The sequence below is a fragment of the Salvia miltiorrhiza genome, chromosome 4 (genome assembly GCF_028751815.1).
Source record: "Salvia miltiorrhiza cultivar Shanhuang (shh) chromosome 4, IMPLAD_Smil_shh, whole genome shotgun sequence".
In the NCBI taxonomy this organism is placed as follows: Eukaryota; Viridiplantae; Streptophyta; class Magnoliopsida; order Lamiales; family Lamiaceae; genus Salvia; species Salvia miltiorrhiza.
The window spans coordinates 47,957,053-47,973,681 of record NC_080390.1 but is presented as its reverse complement, the minus strand read 5'-3'; the positions used below and the strand labels follow the sequence as shown (position 1 = coordinate 47,973,681).

At 34.5% G+C, this 16,629-nt stretch overlaps 2 protein-coding genes across 6 annotated transcripts; one reads left to right on the top strand and one right to left on the bottom strand.

The window, feature by feature from the left end:
• Positions 1-297: 297 nt before the first annotated feature.
• Positions 298-9,309, bottom strand: LOC131023934 (NADPH-dependent diflavin oxidoreductase 1-like). Of its 5 annotated transcripts, none has more exons than XM_057953596.1 (14): positions 8,908-9,309; positions 8,449-8,585; positions 8,144-8,381; positions 7,859-7,936; positions 7,659-7,763; positions 7,153-7,244; positions 6,290-6,465; positions 5,566-5,660; positions 4,644-4,718; positions 4,419-4,529; positions 4,145-4,267; positions 2,141-2,260; positions 1,137-1,353; positions 298-1,056 (listed from the first exon to the last, which is right to left on the bottom strand). In XM_057953596.1, exons 3-14 carry the CDS (start codon positions 8,297-8,299, stop codon positions 527-529), a joined length of 1,878 nt encoding a protein of 625 aa, XP_057809579.1. In that variant the 5' UTR covers positions 8,300-8,381; positions 8,449-8,585; positions 8,908-9,309; the 3' UTR covers positions 298-526. The 5 variants fall into 5 exon arrangements, with proteins under 5 accessions (XP_057809579.1, XP_057809575.1, XP_057809576.1 ...); XM_057953592.1 differs by having other exon boundaries at positions 8,144-8,318; positions 8,908-9,308; XM_057953593.1 differs by having other exon boundaries at positions 8,144-8,309; positions 8,908-9,308.
• A 1,016-nt stretch (positions 9,310-10,325) lies between these two features.
• Positions 10,326-16,629, top strand: LOC131023932 (T-complex protein 1 subunit zeta 1-like). The gene is made up of 15 exons (XM_057953591.1): positions 10,326-10,630; positions 10,729-10,792; positions 11,552-11,687; positions 12,291-12,442; positions 12,543-12,590; positions 12,735-12,827; positions 13,831-13,937; positions 14,033-14,147; positions 14,229-14,315; positions 14,650-14,854; positions 15,047-15,141; positions 15,629-15,697; positions 15,783-15,890; positions 15,984-16,102; positions 16,282-16,629. Exons 1-15 carry the CDS (start codon positions 10,497-10,499, stop codon positions 16,355-16,357), a joined length of 1,608 nt encoding a protein of 535 aa, XP_057809574.1. The 5' UTR covers positions 10,326-10,496; the 3' UTR covers positions 16,358-16,629.

The window sequence follows — 16,629 nt, the reverse complement described above, 5'->3', positions numbered from 1 at the left end:
TGGGGTTGTATTGAAATTTTGACCGGGTAATTTAGGGTACCCGAATACCCGATTCGGATACCCGAGTCCGGTATTAGGGTACCCGATTTTTTTTCGGGGTCGGGATCGGGTAGTGCTTTTCAGTGTTATTCGGGTTCGGGTACCCGATTTTTTCGGGTAGGGTACCCGAACCCGACCCGATTCCCAGCCCTAGTTCTGAGAACATTTTAAAACATTCAGGATATTTTTGATAAAAATTGGTATAGTTTAAAGTTTAATATGATATTTATCAAAAAAAAAAAAAAAAAAAGGAACCCACAAGCAAAAAAGTGTATCATAAATTAATTAAGAACAATGAATTCCCAGTAAATGATCAAGTGCACGGAAAAATGTAAGTTTCAACTTTCAAAAAATAAAGTTTGACTTATTAGGTGATCTTCACCAATAAATATTGCTAAAATCCGCTCACAACAGTTGAAAAACAAACGACATCGTCACCTCCATGCCTGTAATACATTGCAATGGAAGTTGTAAGAAGGTCAACTGGTCAAGACCAAGCCTCAACATGATACTTGCCAGCCCTTTCTAGTGTCCGAATCCACGTCGATGCAGCTTCTCTTGGAACCCCAGTTTCGTTCGAAATGATTTCCTCCAATGATGACAATACGTCAGCAGGCATTTTATTTGCAGATCCAGCAACATAAACAGCAGCACCCTGACTTAGCAAACTCCATATTTTCGTACTTTGCTCCATCATTTTGTGCTGTACATACACTTTATGCGGCTGTTCCCTCGAAAAGGCGACATAGAATCCTCCACCTTTCTCTTCAGAGAGTACTCCATTCTTCTGAGAATGTGACAGCCAAAAATCCCGGTATAGGAAATCGTCCTTCTCATTTCTACACCCAAAGAAGAAAACAACAGGACCAGTTGGAACAATTTTACTCTGAATAGCTCTTTCCTCGACAAACCCGTGGAAAGGGGCACATCCAGTTCCAGGTCCAACAAGAATCAGAGGAAGTATTGGTGGTGGCGGAGGAAGACAACCTTTGCTAATCCATGCTGGTATAGGGACTCCTGTTAATAAGAAACTGTAAATACAATTTGCTCGATAAGATGTCTTGGGAGGGGTGGGGCTACCGTAAAACTAATCTTACCCTGATCAGGATCAAGACCGGCAAGCCATGATGAGCAAAGACCAGTGCGTTTCCTCTTGTAAGGTGTTGTCCATAACACCACGCTAATAGTTAAGTGCACCTGATTTGGATGAGCTGAATTAGACGAAGAGATGGAGAAGGCCCTTGTTTTCAGTGGAGGAACCAGCTGTACCAACCATTCAAAGGGCATCTGCACAGAAGGAAAATCCTCCAGCACCTACATCATGGAAACAAAAATAGATAAACATCATTTTTTATTGCACATGTAAAGTCTATATGATGAAGAGAATTTAATTCTTATACTAGGACCAGCCGATTAACAGCTTATAATAAAGCAACAGGGGCATCTAATCTAATATGATAAAATCTATAATCCACAGAGAGCAGGACAGAAAGGGAGCGTTTACTTATGAGGATTAGCCTAAATAGACAAAAAAATACTAGTATAGGCTAAACCATTGTTTACTAAGACTGATTGAAACTTTGGGATATGACAAGAGGCCCTTGATAATTTCTATCGTTTGAGCTGAATTTGCTTGATTCATGTCTCATTGAATGGGTTAGATTGGAAAAATCCTAGTAATGAGGATAAAAATACTCAATCATGTAACTTATCAATCATGAAAAGTAAACGTCACCTAAAGATAATAGCTTAGGAAAGATGAAAAACTGGAGATACTATATTAACAGGGAATTCTGCCGAGAAAATGAAGGGTCTATTTTACAGACCTTGTGGTATTTTTCCATGGAGCCACAAACTGTTTTCTATATAAGATTTTAGAAATTTTTCCATGGAGCCACGAACTGAAAATCATACATTTTACTGAAGATGGAGCCATGCCACAGACCCACATCATTACCAACTTCAGTTGGTGAGAAATTTGAACCAGCTTTCCCAGTTATAATACAGTACTATTATGTATTCCTTATAATATGACAAATGCAACAGTAAATATTCATATCCTGTTTGCATATAAGTCACCAAATAATAACCATATCATCACCTCAAGGACAGTTCTCCTTTCCTTTTGGTTGTACTGGTATAAATCATCTCTTCCTTCAGATGAGGCGAAATATTGAAGCCTTTCCTTTTCATGTTCAGCAGTGGCAAAAAAACTCATGACCTGAAGAAGTTCATGCATCAGAAGTACTAAAGTTAACACGTACTTTGACATGGTACAATCTTCACCGAAAAACAGACACAGGACTAAGACGCTATGAGGAGACAAATTAGACATATAGTAATTTTAGTTGGATCCTTTAAAAAATCTCAAACGGAGAGCGGAGACACCTGCTGATTAGATGTCTTTATCTATATATTATATGAAAAGAGAGTTTTAACGGTAAATTTTAAGGGATGGTGTTATAAGTAGTATTTTTTTAATTGTAGAGAGATACAAGTTATAGTGCATTTAATTGTTTTCATGCATTTTGACATATGTTTGGATTGCTCTAATAATTTATTTCATATTAGCAGTATTTGAAAATATGACCTTAAATGATGTACAATGAGTTTAACATGATTTTTAATTACAATATTTTTTTTAAAATTCAACTAAGGTATAGGAAATTATATTAGTTCCTTTTAGAACTCTTTAGTCTAATAGAAAAAAAATGTAAGATTTGAATTAATTTTAATATAAATTTGTAGATTCGTAATTTATTTTTTCATGTGAAAAGGTAGAACTGAACATATATGATTTAGATTTATTTAATCTAATAATACTTTTTTTTGTGTAATATTTTTTTGTCCAAATGCCTTAAAATTATAAATTCAATACAATATTCTCACATTCTCACGAAAAATGTAGTTCTCGCTATAACCAACCCATATAGAGATTGGACATGTAAATAATTTTCATATAATATTTGAATCCCCCTACTTTATGAGGAATGCGTATTACAAGATTTTTCATAAAAAAATTAAGGGCATTTTTCTTTAAAATTTACCAACCTCCCTAAATTTTTAGTCTAGATATTTTTAAATCTGCGATTTTTTATTTCCAAGTTCTTCTCATTCTTAGAGAAAAACGAACATAAACAAACTATTATTAATATGTTGCATTAAAACTTTCCTTATAACATCATTAGTTAATACCATTAAATTTTAATCTTACAATAGAGGATGAAATACGATTAAGCACTAAAGGATCTGGCTCGAACTTTCTTTTGCTTACTAATGTTATTGAAAATGATTAAGAAAAACACTTGAAAAATTCTATAACCAAGAAATCAACAAAGAGACAACAAAATTAAGGCAAAAACCAGTAAATCAGGAAGATATCTTTATCTCTTATGTGTATAATTCAAGGCTAACAATTTTGAAGTTGCAATGTATTGTTTTATTGTTGTCTTAAGAAAGCCAACGCTAATTCACATATATTTAATTTTTTTTAACTACGTTTCATTTTATATTGATATCGAATATTATTTTTATTTTTATATATATTTATACTATCATTTTAAATTATGTATATAAATTTTATATTTCAATGTGCGTAATTTTCATAAATGATGATATTTTAGTAATTTTATGTAATTTAATTTCTAATGTTTTAAATTTATTATGGCTCGTGCATCGCACAGGGGGTGTTACTAGTTAATAATGAATTATTATTGTTACTATTATTATATATTGTGCTTCCTAATACCTAGTAGGTTAGGGCTAGCCATGAGTTCACAGCATATAGAATTGTAAATGCACTACTTGTGAGCTACTAGGATCTTAATTATTAAAAATAAAAATATTCAAGCTTATCTACCGAGGCTTGTTAATATAAATAAAGCTAGCTCGTAGGCACATACATTAATATGCCCATTAACTAGCTAAAAAATGTACAACTATTTATATGCTAGTAACTTCTACTTTTATACTTTAGAAATAGTGATAAGTATATTATGGTTTTATTAACCTTATTTACTTTAAGAATATAATTGATTTTAGAAATAAAAGATATTCTTAGAATGAAAGACAATAAACAAGGAACAAAAGCAGGCCTCTATAGTACCTCAAAAAAATAGCGTCTAGGAGAAGCTGATGCAACATCCATTGTCAACTCAACAAAGGATTTTAACTTCACAGGGGAAGAAGGTTTCAGAAAACCATGGTTCTGATTATTTCTTGCTTGAACCTGAAATCAAGTGAGCAATGAAACAGTTGGGGATGAAATAACTAAGCAAAACAAAAACAAAAGATGTCGGGGGATCACATGGGAAAAAACAATTTGATATTTAGCAAAAGTGAAATGCCAAAAACATAAAATTAAGTAGAGAACTACCTACAGTTATGTATGATTCAGGGTTCAAATTACACCGTTGCATAAAAGCATCAACTGCTTCAGGACTTTGGCCAGGAAGAACCTCAAGAATGTCGCCTACATCATAATCTATTGACTGCAAAAGAATAAATGATCAGTTAAGTGTTTAGAAAATTAATTTAAGAGGTTTCACATCAGTTAAGAGTTACATGTATATTAACTTAATCTAAAAAACATTTGCCTCACTTACACATGAAACAGCTTCAAACTCAAAGTGCCGTACATCCTTTCCACTTTCCACTCTACTTAACCGATCATTCTTGGTCTACATTAACAAAACAAATTATTAACACGAAAACTCAAAAGATGTGTCACCATAGTTGGCACTTATTTGCTTAAAAATATTTGCAAGCAATAAGCACTTCATATGCGGATGACCAGGCTGGCAAAGCTTTGGGTATTGTATTAAACAAGGAGTTCTTTCAACTTAGTTCTGACTATTATCTGGACAATATTTAGAGTATGAGAAAGGCAACAATCAAATCCATATCGCGTAGCAAATGAGTCCGGAGTTTCACATCACATCAAATGAGAGAGACAACAATCAAATCCATATCACTGACACTAAATATAAAGTTTTTGCATTTTTCTCTGCTCAAAGGGCACTTTGTGACAGTATAATGTGACAGCCCTCATCTCTGGGGTAGAGATATAGTAAGAAGTAGAAAAAAGATAAAAGATCGGAACTTTGAACTTGAAACAAAAATGAGCGATGAATTTGAACTTGATATGAAAGTTTAGGTGAAATTTGACAAAGAAAATTTAAGAAATTAAAAAAGAAAAACTAGGAAAGAAGAAAAAGAGTTCTCTTTTCTGTCTGTCTGCTTTTCGTGCTGCTTGGAGACGTAAAAAACAAACGTAAGTTTTCTTTCAATTCTATAAGGGTTAAAATGTGAAGTCACCAAAATACCCTGAGATTATTTTTTAAATGGGGGGTTGCAGAGACCCCCCTCAGCACAGGCTGAGTTTCCTATGGAGGGAGATTCACAACTTTTGAATTTGAAAGGCTCGAGCAAGAAATCTCAGCTACTCATAACCAAACTCCAACTATTAGATACCACAGGAAATCATTCAAATTATTCATTACTGCGGATGCATAAAATACTGCATACCAGTTTGAGGAAGCAATCGGGCCTCTTTTTTCCAGAAAATTTTGCAGGATTCATGGAATGGGTCTTCTCAAGTTGCATCTCGAGATAGTTGAAATCTGTAACATCAATTCTTTTTAGATTAATAAGCATCATAATTAATGGTTAAAGCTGAAAAGAAAATATCCAAGGACATACAGCAAGCTACAACCTCAAATTTTCAGCTTGTCTATCCTACCAAAATCGGTGTAAATAGCACTACATAAGCATATAAGAATTACTGACTTTGTTTAATCAGAATGAGGTCTGAACACTCTCCTCGACAATGTAAACCACCATTCCTATTTGGGGGTACTTGTGCTAGTTGGAGCAGAGTAAAGTATGTTTTCTATAATAAATATCATTTGGAAGCATATGGCAACAATGACAGAGAAAAAAAACACAATAACATGTCCTGCAAGGATTACTGTAATAAACATTAGTTCCTGAATCTTTAGATGCTCGGCATCCTTGTTTGAAGAAGCGGATACGAATAAATGTTTCATGCAGTTATTACCACACATGATTTGAAAACAACCTGTTTTTTCTTTAATCTTACATTACATATCAAATAAATCAAGTGCATGTTTTTATCAATGTATGGTAACAGTAACACCATAAAGCAAACCAAGTCTAGCGACAACATTAAATAATGAAAAAATGTACAACAGTAAAACATTATTTTAAGAACATAAAATTTTTTAACAACCTGTGCTAGTTGTCACAGGTGACACGCCTTCTTCAGTGTCATGATATATAACTTGCACTTTAGGTTGATCTATCAAAGTAGCATCTGGAGTTGTAGCATTTGGAAGCAACCTGGGATTCCTCTGATACAATATATTCCACAAGGAGGACATCCATGGATCCAGAGCTCCTTCGTACCTATAAACGATTTTATAAATGCCCAATAAGCCTTCCTTTTGGTAGTTTATATGACAAATATTTCTATAGATACGGGAGAAGGATGAATGAATCTCTACCTCTTCTCATGGTACAATATTTACCTTCTAGGCTATAAGATGATAAAAAGAAAGCAAACACCACTCTTTTAAAATAGTGCAACTGACATGCAGACTGATAGACACACTAAATATGACTACAAATATTGATGGTCGAATAAATCGGTGAAGAACTAAATTAATCTCATCGCCCTCACTCTTTTCCAAGACCAATCACTCGGGGCTATGAACTTGCAAAATTTAGGTAATCAAGTTCAACTGATCTAGAACCCCCAGGGTATATTAACAAAACTTCAACAGTAAAGCTCCAGTTTTTTCCATAGAATAATTTGCTTTGCAGCCATTTTCCGATTTCTCCATATCCTTTCAGACTTTCATTATAAATATGTTTGTTAGCACATCTATCAAACTACATCCTTATAATACAGAACTCCTCACTTTATATGATATGTGCAATGGAGATAAAGAATAACCACGAACCCTTATGGCAAGTACTCGAATATCTGTACATTTACTAGGATGTAATACTCTTCAATTATAGCAGCAAAAGCCTACACAGTTAATAAAATAACGAAAAATGCGCATAGACGACCAAAAGTGAAAATGGTACCCTGAAGGATGCTGATCATCTCCCAGGCCTCTTTCAATAATCGGTGTCGCACCAAGAGTTGATAGCCGCTTGTCCAGCTTCTTTGCTACAAACTGTAGACAGAAGACCCATGTTGTTAGATGAGTTAATACTATTTAGCACGTAAGAGATGCTTTATATAATATATGCACATAAATAAATTTATAACGGAAATCATATGATACAATTTACTCAGGAGGATTATTTTTTAATGGAAGTATTCTGATAAGTAAGAATACCAAATTACCAATTGTAACTACAGTTATAGAAACATATTTTCTACTTTATGAGATTTTCATCAACCAAAACTTATCAATATACAAGTAATACAACATAAGAAGCAGCCTATTTGTATATGTGGGATAGCAAAATATCCCCATTATTCGTATTAAAAATAACTAATTTAATCGTATACAAAAAGATATAGAAGTTGCAAGTCAAGTGATTAGTAAGAGAAATAGTCAATCAATCTTAAAATCAAGAATTACATTATACTTTTGGTAGCTTGAATCGCCCAGTCCAAACACAGCATAGTTAACTCCTTTAAGCCAGTCGTCTGTCAAATTCTTTTGCAATAAGAACCTCCAAAACCCCTGCAGGTCAGCCAATATATTATATACAAAACTACCAGAGTAGAATTCATTGACACAAGAAAACATTAGATAATAATGCTTCAGTTTTAAGCAACCTTCATCGAATCTGGATTGTCCCCCTGACCCGTGGTTGACACAACAAAAATCACGTCTTCCTTGTTCGGCAATTCGCTCTGAATGAAGCAATCACTACTATCATATTCAATTTTTCATGAGAAGAAAAAAAGAGCCCGCAAATAGGTATACTCATCCGCGAACACTCCCTTCTTAGCATGATTAACAAAATAATACTGAATAGGCACTGTTTATTTTACATCTCAATAAACAATAAATATTAGACTTCATTTCTTTTCCATTTGAAATTCCTAATATGAACATACAGGATGAAATTCCTCCATGGAGAGGACAGAAATGGAAGGGCAACCACGGCGCTCGGCTTCGCGGCCGAGCCACTCAGCAGCATCCATTGCATTTCCTGTCTGTGAAGCATACAATATCAGCAGCTGATTTTCACGCTTCTCCTCCATCAAGCCCATCGAGTTTGAGCTGCAATTGCTACCGATGGTCGATGATCAAAAGGGATACATTTCAGTCCAAGATTTCAGTTGAATGTTACTTCTGTTTCGAATTATTGAGATTGAAATCAGGATAATATCAAAAACCTAAAAACAAAACTAGTTCATACCTGGACAAAATATGATATCACTCCCTGCTGCCTCAGAGACGAACGCAGCCGAAGTCCGATTACGAATTTGCTTGTCACCCTACGGCTAGCTGAGAGACTCTTGATATGACTCAAGTATACTCAAATATGAGATTAACCTGCTCGAACATATATACAAGTAACTGATTCGTTGTCAAGTTATAAATTAGATTGACAGTAATTGTTAAATTATAAATCTATATATTATATGAAAAACACAGTTTTCTAAAGTCAATATTTTCCGGGCAAAATTCTTGACAGTTTTTCTTTTTCAAATTTTCAGGCATATACAAATGTGATTCCGATAACAATTTCAAAAGTGTAGACGTAATTTCAATAACAATTTTACTCAAAAACAAGATTCAACTATCAAACAAACAAAATTCATTCAGTATCTTCACCGTAAAAAGGAAACATCAAACGAAATTGTCCAGTAAAAACCTTTTTATCAAGCTGCTTTTTGTTTTCTTCTATTAAGAAGAGAAGATGAAAAAATTGAAAACTTGAATAGAAGGTAATGCCACGCCCCAATTTGAAGGAACAACTTGAATTGATGTCTACCAAAGAAAAGGAGAGCAGGGTTGTACTGGTCCAGATTGAGGTGGCGAAATCAATGGGGGAAACAGAGCCCGCGGCGGCGCCGTGCTACTATAAATAAAATAAGAGTAAGAGAGTTAGACAGAGGGAGGTGTGTACGGCGGCGGCGTGGCTACCTGCGATGGTTGCAGGTTGCTGCCACCAAAGGAGATGGAGGATAATTGGATTAATGCGAGAGTGAAGAGAGAGAGAGAGAGAGAGAGAGAGAGAGGAGGAGGAGGAGGGATCGAGAATGGGGAAACAGTTTGTGTGAGTTCGTGACTGAAGAAGAAGGTTTGGGCTCATTCCATGGACCTATTTTAAAAATGAAGGGTATGATATTTTTAATTAGGTTAATTTTGGGCCTCACAATTAAAGGACTAATGCTGTAATGAAAATTTTATTGAAAAGAAAGAAAGAAAAGTTGTTACAAAACTGGTGAAACGAAAAGCAGTACAACAAGGGACCAATGTAAGGCGCAATACCACCTAACGAAAAACCAAAAAAAACAGAACCACAGTTAAGGGGGACGGGAAAGCCGCCGCCACAGATTACGTCCAAACCAAAACCCATCGGCGAGTCGTCCACAATTAAAGGACTAATGTTATTAAAAGAAATTGGGTTGGAATTAAATAAAATAATGGAACTGTGTTTTTTTTTTTTTTTGGAATTAAAATAATGGAAATGTTAGCTTGCTTAATATTATAAAAATTAGCAAATAGTACATGATTAGAATTTAGAACAATCTATTTATAGTATGTAAAAGAGGAAATTTTTACCTCTAAATTTTCACTCTTATTCTTTTTATTTTAATTCTTTTCAAAAAATCCTTAACTTCGATTTATGAAAAAAAAAATATTCAATATGAATATTAAATTAAAGATTACGATAAAATATTTAATTCAATGAAAAATTATGAAAAATAAATTTGAAATAAATAAGTTATGATTGTTTAAAATGTCAAAACTAATTTTTATTTTTTCACATTTATTTATAATATTGAACATCATATTCTTTTTTCATTTTATTTTTGTTTATTGGTGAAAAAATAAATAGATACATTTTATTTCATTTCAAAAAAGTTTGCATGATTATTTAATTATAATTATTTTAAATTTAAATATTTTTAAATTATAGCAATTTTTAATGCAATTAAGGAGCATGAAATTTGTATTATATTTAATATGAATTGTAAATAAGAAAATCAATTTTTATACTGCGGAGGCAAAAAAATGAAAAGGAAGTGGAAAATGCTAATCCGACGTCGTACAGCGCCCAGCACAGTTGGAGAGGATCTTTCCGTAAAGCCCTAGAGAAAAACCCTCTTTCCCCACTCCAGTCTCTCTTCTCTCTCTACGTCTCTCTCTAACTCTAAGTGCTTCTTTGAAACGTCGATCTAAGCACCAAGCAGCTTAGTGTTATCGGTTTTACATACGAGGAGTAGAGTGTTAACGATGTCGCTGAAGGTGTTGAATCCGAACGCTGAGGTGCTGAACAAGTCTCATGCGCTGCATATGAACATCAATGCCGCAAAGGGCCTCCAGGATGTGCTCAAATCTAATCTAGGCCCTAAGGGAACTATTAAAATGTAACTGTTCCGTTTTTCTCCTTGTTTCGCGCGTGTTTGCGTGTTCCATTTTGGGGGTTTGCTGTTGCCTGTTGGTAATTTGCGTTTGATATTTGCAGGCTTGTTGGTGGCGCGGGCGATATTAAGCTCACTAAGGATGGAAACACTCTGTTGAAGGAAATGGTCGGTTTTGCACCTTGTTTTTGTTCCTTTTTTTCCATTTGACATGCCAATTTTTTTAAAAAAAAATATATTGACGATAATGTACGCTTCTAATATTCATTCTGGCCGGTTATAGATATTTCGCGGGCATCTGCTTTTCTGTGTCGTGATCTTTGATGTTGTGAATTTGGTGTTGGAAGTGTAAACAATCTGTCTTCTTGGTGGTGTGTAAACATTTAGGCAAAATAATTCTTGTTTAGATTAGAAGGAATCTACTTTATGCAATGGTGTATAATCTGTATTTTACGGAAGTTTTTGTAATTTTCTCAGCATTGTTGTTGTTCTTCCAGGAACCACTTTAAATTCGTCTTCAGTTGGAAGTTTTGAGCGCATTAGATGTAAGGGGGAAATTAATGTTTTCTATACATTGGGGCAGAATTGTCAGAATAGACTAAGATTGTTCCAACAGTTATACAAGAATGATACTAAGTTAAAGAAAGTTCATTATCTCTTATTTATTGAATTTCGGCTGGAAAATAATGGTGCAACTAGGAAACATGTAAGGACCAGGATCAAATGCTAGAAGAGTTAATCTGTTTGATCTTTTTGCGTGATGTCTATTTGGTTTTATTTGTGTATTGTGTTTTAAGTTTTTATCATTTAGAAAGGTTCTGAGATTTTCTGCATGTTCGTCAAGCCGGAACTTTAGCTGTGAAAAGGACTAAAATGTAGATATATATAGCTTCATTCTTAAAATTTTTTATTTTTTTTAAATGACAGCAAATACAAAGCCCTACAGCCATAATGATTGCTCGGACTGCTGTTGCCCAAGATGAAACCAGTGGAGATGGTACCACTTCTACTGTCATCTTTATTGGTGAGCTCATGAAACAATCAGAGCGGTACATAGACGAAGGTTAGTCAGACTTACTTTTTTAAGATATTCATTGGTAAGGTATCAAGAGTTTCTTGGTATTCTTGTTCAATACATGTTCTCAGAAAGAAGAAGACACTAATCTATTACCATCGCTTGTGCTGGTTTATATAAGTACCTTTATTGAAATTACTGAAGCACATATTCCAGGCAAAACTTCTTGATGTGTTTACAAGTAATTTTTTATTTTGTTACTATTGGGTGTTGCACACTTACAATGATATGACTGTAAGAAACATTTTCCTTCTAATGGGATTACCTTTAAGAGTATGAAAATGACGTAAATAGTATAAAAAAAGTGTAATAGTGAATAGTAAGCCTTTGTTGGTGGCTGTGAATGCCTACTGTGATCTGTGCAGTGGAGGAAAAAATATTTATTAATTTTATTAATGGTGGTTTTTTTTTAGATTGGTATGTCACGCTCTTTGTGCCAAAGTATATTCTGGCTCTCAGTATATTCCAGGGTCTTTTTAGTCTTCTGATTCTATTTTGGCTTTTAGAAAAAATGCCGCAAATCATATATGCGAACTAGTTGCAATTTTTATGTTGTGAAAATTGCAATTCTGTAACTTAAGATTATTTCAGGAATGCATCCACGTGTTCTAGTTGATGGATTTGAAATAGCTAAAAGAGCAACACTCCAGTTTCTTGAAAAGTTTAAGACTCCTGTAGTGATGGGTGCTGAACCTGATAAAGAGATGCTGAAGATGGTCGCAAGAACAGCACTAAGGACTAAGGTTTTTCTCAGCCATTCTATTTTTGTGTTATGTATGTAACTCATAAATATTTTACTTAAATATTTTACTTAATGCTGGATGCCTGTCTGTTCTTGTGCAGTTGTATGAGGCATTGGCAGACCAACTAACTGACATTGTCGTAAATGCTGTAAGTGCTTAAGCTTGGTGTTAATTTTTTTTCATGTCCTACTATCAGAGGGAAATGGATGAATGATATTAGCTAATTTGCAATTATATATCTGAAGTAAATTGCCACATACATTTATTTCAAGATGTTCTAATGACGCTGCAGGTCCTCTGTATCCGCAAGCCTGAAGAGCATATTGATCTTTTTATGGTTGAGATAATGCACATGCGCCACAAGTTTGATATAGACACTCGTTTGGTATGTTCCTTTGATGATTTATGATTCTTCTAGAGTTTTCAATTGAATGTTGAATTTGGCTTGTTTTAGCCTATGAAGCACCAATACGTTTTCTAGGGCACCGTACCCTTATTAATGCTTAAAAAATACGAATATGTTAAAAATACGTATTTAATACGTTTTTTTTTGTTTTTTTAGGGTTTTGCAAATATGTATTTAATACGTTTTCAGTAAGTATTTTGACCCCAAAATACGTTTTGACCAAATTTTTTTTATAAAAAACATAGAAATCACGCATAGTGAAACAGATTTCATCTCTCTCAATTTCTACCATTTCCTAAACCCTAAACCCTTCAATCTTGTTGCACCATCGGAGCGCCTTCTTCACCGCCGCGGCCGCGTTGTGGACCGTCCCCGCATTCTGGAAACCCTAATTCTGGGTATGTTGCGAGATTAAGTTAGGGCTTGTAGTGGGCTTCATTATGTTGGGCTAAATTCAACTACTTATTTATCCTATTTGGTTATGAATGTGCTTGGGCTAAATATAACTAGTTATTTACTCTATTTGGTTATGAAAGTGTTTATATGATATATATACTATTATTATTTACTATAAAAAAATTAAAACGCATTTTTGACGTATTCGAATTGTGATTTTTGGGAAATTAGCGTATTTTTGTTCTCGTTTCGTATTTCGTATTCGTATTGGTGCTTCTTAGGTTTCAGCTATTTGTTTAAACATTACTATAGAAATAGTTACTTCTATCCTACCCTTCAAGGAAATTCATGTTTCTTTTGCTATAAAGCTTTGGCCATTTAGGATTCAATTAGACGTGCTGCATAGCGAAGCAAACTTACTTTGGTATGCTTCAGACTTTTTGTTCAGTTGTGCTTGGTCTTATATTACTTGTAAATATGCGTGCTTGATGTTGTGCTTGTTGATATGTTGTATTGGATAATGATGTATGAATATTTTTGCCCATTACTGATGTGTACATATGCATTGTCTTACTGATGTATCTAGATTGAGGGTCTAGTTCTTGACCATGGTTCGAGGCATCCAGATATGAAACGGCGAGCAGATAATTGTTATATCTTGACCTGTAATGTGTCATTAGAGTATGAGAAGAGGTAACGATATATGGTTTGTTGGGCTATCTTGTTTTCTCCTGTGCTAGATAGTCCTATGATATCCTGAGCTGTAAGATTGACTTTATTTTATTCAGTGAAGTAAATGCAGGATTTTTTTACTCGAGTGCCGAACAGAGAGAAGCAATGGTTGCGGCAGAAAGACGATCTGTTGATGAGAGGGTCCAGAAAATTATTGATTTAAAAAACAAGGTTTGTGTGTGTCCTGATGGGGGTGGCTAATTGTTTACATGTTTTATAGTCAATGATGATAATCTCTAGTGTTTCTCTCAGGTGTGTCCTGATGATAACAGCAATTTCGTTGTCATAAATCAGAAAGGAATTGATCCTCCCTCATTAGATATTCTTGCGCGAGCTGGAGTACGTTATCCTTCCTCTCTTCTTTTCTTTCTTTCTTTATTTCTTTCTTTCTTAAATGTTGTTCACTCTTGGAAGTGACGCACTATCGGGTGTCTTTAGTTAGAAAGTTCTTTTGGTTCCTTCCAAAATTAAAAATTATTTCTTGACCATTGCTGTTTAGAAACTGGTTCCTATATTCTGTCCAAAAGTTTAGTTTCCTTGACATTCAAAATTCTAGGTTTCCTATATCATCTAGAATCTTCCTGTTGATATAATTTACTCTTTTTTGATCGGTTTTCGTTTCATAATTTTGTATCCTAATTCTGTTCATTCTGGTTTTTGGTATAATTTGTAGATAATTGCCCTGCGAAGGGCAAAAAGGAGAAACATGGAGAGATTGGTTTTGGCTTGTGGAGGAGAGGCTGTCAACTCAGTTGATGACTTAACCCCTGACTGCCTTGGTTGGGCTGGCGTGGTATATGAGCATGTGCTTGGAGAAGAAAAGTATACGTTTGTGGAAAATGTCAAAAATCCCCACTCTTGTACAATTCTCATTAAAGGTACTTATAGTTTCTCATCTTACTGCTAAGTTCTGTGTCTCCACACCTGTTGTCTACAGTATCCTTTATTCTGTTCATTGTTTCTTTTTATTTGTATTTTTATGTATGGTCCTACTGGTGGATAAACTGGTTTGACACAAATTGTTATATTGATCGTGTATCTACTAATGCACCCTGCAAACAACCATGCAGGGCCAAATGATCATACGATTGCTCAAATTAAGGATGCTGTTCGTGACGGTCTCAGGGCAGTGAAAAATACTATTGAAGATGAAGCTGTTGTACTGGTGAGTTAATATATTTGTTGACTGTTTGTGATTTAATTGAACTTTCACTCCTTGATTAGTAATAAATACTTTGTCCATGGTGATGCTAAAGTTTCACAGTTGTCCCCATTTGTTTTATCTGTGATTAACTTATTCTTTATTGATTTTTTAACTTGTGGTTGTCAGTTGTCACTCGTCACTTGTCAATCTGTAGCTTATTGCTATTATATAGCACAGTATGACCTTAGTTGATTGTTTATATTCAGAAAATGCTGCATTTTCTCTTTTATTTGAATCTAATTTAGCCCTTGTGTATTTTTAAATAATAACAGGATTAATTTAGTTTCTCACCTTTATTAAAAAAATATGGGTTCTTGTCGAATTTACTTCTTTCTTTTGGTATATTATGAAATGGGTAGGCACATTGTAACTATGCACATATTTTTCAAGAATATAATAATTGTCTTGAGTTCCTGTATAAAGTGAGTTGTTCTTCTGCATATAACAGGGTGCAGGGGCTTTTGAGGTGGCAGCCAGACAATACCTGGTTAATGAAGTCAAGAAAACTGTTAAAGGAGTATGTTAGATTTATTTCACTTTAATTAATCTTTATGCCTGTACTGATCTATCTGTTTAATTAATCTTTATTTCACTTTGAATAGCGTGCTCAACTTGGTGTAGAAGCCTTTGCTGATGCGCTTCTTGTGGTTCCAAAGATACTTGCTGAAAACTCTGGTCTTGACACTCAGGATGTGATAATTGACCTTACGGTAATCTTTTATTTTTCAAGTACTGGTTATCCACTGAACTTCTAAATGTAGTTTATGGCTAACACACTCTAAACATTGAGTCATCTTTTCCAGGGAGAACATGACAAGGGTAATGTGGTCGGACTTAATCTTCAAACTGGAGAACCTATTGACCCTCAATTGGAGGGTATCTTTGACAATTACTCTGTCAAGCGTCAGCTCATAAACTCAGGGTATGTCGAGAAACTTATTCTAGACGTGCTGACATCCTCAATTCTCTTGTTTAAATATCTTCTTCCGATTAATTCTTAGGGATTTAATATCTGCTCCCATGCTGTGGTTTTCCTCATCTCCTTATCTGCTGTGCTTTATCAAATTAATCTGCTGCTGAATTGGATTTTTTCTATTGCAGCCCTGTGATTGCATCTCAGCTGCTACTCGTAGATGAGGTCATTCGTGCTGGCCGTAACATGCGGAAACCAACCTAATTTATGGTGATGCGCTGCCTGGTTTTCTTGTTTTCTAGAAGATTGTAACCCTGGCGTGGGAGGGTCGTGATCGCTAATGATTTACCTAAGCTCTATATAGTCATTGTGCCTAGAAAATTTTGAATGGTTATGTTTTGTCTCCTGAAAATTTTCTTGTTCAGTTGTGCTTGAAATCATTAATAGGTGTGTGAATCTATTTACGGACTGATCTGGCGTGATTGTTTGAAGCTAGTTTTATTGACTTATGATCAGAATTTTATATTTAAAACGCA

Coding starts and splice junctions, on each gene's coding strand:
- LOC131023932 (XM_057953591.1), top strand. CDS start 10,497: ATGTCGCTGAAGGTGTTGAATCCGAACGCTGAGGTGCTGAACAAGTCT. Junction 13,938..14,032: donor TCATTAGAGTATGAGAAGAG/GTAACGATATAT, acceptor TATTTTATTCAG/TGAAGTAAATGCAGGATTTT. Junction 15,142..15,628: donor AAGATGAAGCTGTTGTACTG/GTGAGTTAATAT, acceptor TGCATATAACAG/GGTGCAGGGGCTTTTGAGGT.
- LOC131023934 (XM_057953596.1), bottom strand. CDS start 8,299: ATGGGCTTGATGGAGGAGAAGCGTGAAAATCAGCTGCTGATATTGTAT. Junction 7,764..7,858: donor ACAATCCAGATTCGATGAAG/GTTGCTTAAAAC, acceptor GCTGACCTGCAG/GGGTTTTGGAGGTTCTTATT. Junction 2,261..4,144: donor CTAGACGCTATTTTTTTGAG/GTACTATAGAGG, acceptor GAACTTCTTCAG/GTCATGAGTTTTTTTGCCAC.